This window comes from Terrapene carolina, unplaced genomic scaffold (genome assembly GCF_002925995.2).
Source record: "Terrapene carolina triunguis isolate 2854851 unplaced genomic scaffold, T_m_triunguis-2.0 Scaffold192, whole genome shotgun sequence".
Classification (NCBI taxonomy): domain Eukaryota; kingdom Metazoa; phylum Chordata; order Testudines; family Emydidae; genus Terrapene; species Terrapene triunguis.
In genome coordinates, this window is record NW_020664543.1 from 759104 (window position 1) to 763097 (window position 3994).

Genomic DNA, 3994 nt, shown 5'->3' on the forward strand with positions numbered 1-3994 from the left:
GTGGCTGGTGCCCGTCCCCCGTGCCCAGGCGCTCACCCCAGCCGATGCACAGGTAGAGGGTGAAGTAGCTCCGCTCGGAGAAGACAGCGAGCACCAGCAGGTTGTGGAGGTAGATTCCCTCCACCAGCAGCCAGCAGTAGTTGGCCACGATGCCATACTGCATAAAGACGGTGGCTGCTCGACAGCCGGCAGCAGCCTGGGGGAAGGGGTGGGAGTCAGTGGGGGTGCTCAGTAGGGCACTGGCCCCACAGAGCTCCTAGCATGGCAAAGGGGCTGGGGGGCTCACCTCATCGCTGAGCCAGATGCCCACGTTGTAGTCGTCAATCTTCTCGTTGTAGCGGGTCTTGAGCAGGGCGTCGATCACCAGCACCGAGACCCCCTTCAGGACGAAGGAGGCGAAGAGGTTCATGTGGATGTAATTCCGCATGCAGTGCAGTTTGCTGCCGAAAGCAGGAGCCCCCAGTCAGTGTCCAGCAAGGACCGTGCCCAGCCTGTGCCCGCCACTGCCCACCCTGGCTCCTACAGCTCCAGCTACCCCAGCCGTGGCCCCATCTCCCAAGTCCCCCCAACCCCCTCGGCTCCCTCTTCTGGCTGCCTCTCATCCCCTCCCTCCCTGTCTCTCGACTGCAGTTCTCCCCCCAGCCCCTACCTGAAGCCCAGCAGGATGGCCAGGGCGAGGAGCAGGGTGCCCAGGGACACGGAGTAGCCCACTGTGTACATGATCTTAAAGCTGCCGTAGGTTTTGGCAAATTGATCCTAGAACGAGAAGGAGAGAGCTGCTGAGCAGGGCTGGGCAGGTCCGTCTGTCCGTGGGCTGGAGCGACAGAGCCCAGGCACGGGAACGGCCCGTATGCCTGCGGGAGGCAAAACTGCTGGGACATCCCAAACCCTCAGCTGCTGTGGGGCTCAGCTGAGACTCGCTCACGGTGCTCCATGGGGGCTGCAAGGCTCAGCCCAGCCCCAGTCCTGCCCCCACTGACCTGGGCTTCGAGGTCTTCGGCGTCCATCTCACACTCCGTGCTGTCCCGCCAGGGCTGCCCACTGGGGCGCTTCACCCACTCCCCGTCCGGCCCACACTTCTTGAAGACGTATCTGTGCTTCACTGCGGGGAGGAGACGGGACATGGAGAACCGGCTGGTTAGAGACCTCCGTGCTCCCCGCACCGGGCCCCCGCGCTCTCCCTGCCAGTCCCCCCAATCTGCCCATGCCGGCCCCCCATGCACGCCCCTCCCTTCCCAGACCTGCCGGAGCCCCTGCGCTCCTCACTGTGCCCTGCTGGCTAGTCCCCCACGCCCCACACTTCTTGGTCCCATCCCTGCCAGGTCCATCCTTGCTGCCAGTGACGGGGTCCGGAATGGCCGACAGCGCCCAGAGCCAATGAACCCTGCCCTGCCCCATTAGCCAGCTGGGGCAGCCAAGGGTCAGGCAGTGAGTATCCCGGCTCCCCACCCCACACTCCATCCCCTGCCTCCCCGGCCAGCACAGGGCTCTCCTCAGCACCCCCTCCCACAGCTCCTGGCCCTGCAAGCCGCAGGGGCACCAGAAGGCCTCCATTCCCCACCCCTGCTGACCTACAGCTGGTCAGAGCTCCCCGGAGCCCAGGCAGAGCAGATGGCAGCCGCTGCCCATGTGCGCCCAGCAGGACAGGACAGCCCCAGGCAGTTACCTTTCCTGTGCCAGGGCAGGAACCAGGGGCAGGAGACGTTGACTGTGGTGTTGGGCAGCGTGTCGGGCCAGCAGGAGAACTTGTCGAAGGTTCGGTTACAGACCAGCTCTGCAGGGAGAAGAGAGGCCCCGAGCAGGGACGGGGGGGTCACAGCGCCTCTGCCAGCCCCCTGCCATCCAGCCCCCCCATAATGAGTGCCCCCCTGGCTGAAAAACCACTGGGGGGCAATGGAGGGGGCAGCTGAGGGGCCATTGGGGGAGTTGGGGGAGAGCAGGTAGAATCAATATTTTTCTATAGTTACAAAACTAACCCTGAATGCCATCCCGTGCGCCCCTGGAATTGCCCCCTCGACCCGTGTGTGACCCCGGAACTGCCCCCTCACCTCCCCCGTGCACCCCTGGAACTGCCCCCTGACCTGCCCCCTCGCTTCCCCGTGTGCCCTCGGAACTGCCCCCTCGCTCCCCCGTGTGCCCCCGGACCTGCCCCCTTGCTTCCCCGTGTGCCCCCGGAACTGCCCCCTCGTTCCCCCGTGTGCCCCTGGCATTGCCCCCACGGCCCCTCCTTGCGCATGCAGCTTGTCTCCAGGCCATGTGAGCTCCTGAGGTCTGTGCAGCGCCAGGGCCTGACACCACAGCAACCCCTTTGAAGGGGCAGGAAGCCCAGGGTCCCATTCTCTTCTGCCACCCTCTCCCCTGCTCAGGCAGCTGTTCCCGACCCCAGCACACCCCAGGGGTGGAGGATCTGTCCCCTGTCCCTGCGCTCCCAGGCTCACCAGCAGGAGCCTGGCTGTATCAGCTGCCCCTTGTGTGGGGAAGGGGAGGCATGTGGGGCTCACGCTCACCTGGGGCTGGGCACGCGGCTCTCACCTGTGGGTGGGGGCTGCAGGCTCATGTTCTGGTGACACTCCTCGCTGTAGGCCTTCCAGCTCTCAAAGAGGAAATCCATGATCTGGGCTGAATGTCCCTGGAGGGGTTACAGCGGAGGGCCCGTCAGCGACCAGCCAGCAGCACCCCCACAGGGCCCCAGAGACCTGGGATTCCCCTGCCGCTCCACCCCCTCCCAGCAAGGAGCTGGGCACGACAGAGCCATCCCGGGCACGGCAGGTCCAGCAGCGGGTGGGGCTCAGCCCCCGCGGGAGAGGCCGGGCTGGCCTAGCCCTTACCTGGCAGTAGAAGACCAGCGCCAGCAGCAGGCTGAGCAGGCGCGGCTGGGACATCCCTCTGTAGGGCTGCAAAACCGCATCGGGAATGGCCTGAAGCAACCTGCTGCCTACAGAACGGCCTAGGCCCGGCGGCTCCCCCTGCTCCTGGCCCGGCTCACAGGAAACCCTGCACGAGACAAAGGCAACGAGTGCTGGGGGCGCTCTGCAGATGGGGAGGGGGCTGCGCTGCCAGGGGCCCAGCTGCACGCTATGGTGCAGGCAAGGTGACGGGCAGTGCTGTCTTGGTGGGTGGCCACTGGCTGAGTCTAGGGCCCCGGGGGCTGCACACTGAGCCCAGCCACGTGCTGGCAGGACCGACGCAGGAGGCACCGCTGCTGCTGAGACCCTCGCTGAGCTCTCTGAAATCCCACCCTGGTCGCTGGGCCCAGGGGAGCAAAGGTGCTCGGCCCTGGCAGGGTCAGGCCTGTGGGAGGGACCCGAGCCAGTCGCTCTAGAGGTGCAGACACCAGGCCCTGTAATGGGAGCCCGTGGGGAGAGCTAGTAGCCATTGGTAGCGTTGCCAGGTGTCCCAGGCGGCCCTGGTCAGCACTGCTGACCGGGTCATTAAACGTCCAGTCAGCAGCGCACTGGGGCTAAGGCAGGCTCCCTGCCTGCTGTGGCTCCGCGTGGCTCCCGGAAGCATCGGTATGTCCCCCCTCTGGCTCCTAGGCATAGGGACAGCCAGGGAGCTCTGCATGCTGCCCCCGCTGCAAGCACCGGCTCCACAGCTCCCATTGGCTGGGAACCATGGCCAATGGGAGCTGTGGGGGCGGTGCCTGTGGACAGGACAGCCTGGCCGCACTTCCGCATAAGAACTGGAAGTGGGACATGCCGCTGTTTCCGGGAGCTGCCTGAGGTAAGCGCCGCCCATAGCCTGCACCCCTGACCTCCTCCCGTGCCCCAACTCCCTACCCCAGCCCTGGTCCCCCCTCCGCCCCACACCCCCAGCCAGAGCCCTCACCCCTCGCACCCCAACCCCCTGCCCCAGCCCAGAGCCTACTCCTGAAGCCCACACCACTCATCCTCAGCCGCACCCCAGAGCCTGCACCCCCTGCACCACAACCCTCTGCCCCAGCCCTAATCCCCCTCCCACCCTCTGAACCCCTCAGTCCCAGCCGGGAGTGCCC

General features: G+C 66.3%; 1 protein-coding gene across 1 annotated transcript in view; it reads right to left on the reverse strand.

The window, feature by feature from the left end:
• GCGR (glucagon receptor) overlaps nt 1–3994 on the reverse strand; it is a 20174-nt gene that overhangs the window by 3362 nt on the left and 12818 nt on the right. The window contains exons 2-8 of the mRNA XM_026654486.2: nt 2829–2994; nt 2533–2629; nt 1667–1774; nt 981–1102; nt 650–756; nt 287–440; nt 25–196 (exon numbers count right to left, since the gene is read on the reverse strand). Of these exons, the coding sequence (XP_026510271.1) occupies nt 25–196; nt 287–440; nt 650–756; nt 981–1102; nt 1667–1774; nt 2533–2629; nt 2829–2882 (814 nt within the window). The 5' untranslated portion in view covers nt 2883–2994. The remainder of the gene's footprint in view (nt 1–24; nt 197–286; nt 441–649; nt 757–980; nt 1103–1666; nt 1775–2532; nt 2630–2828; nt 2995–3994) is intronic.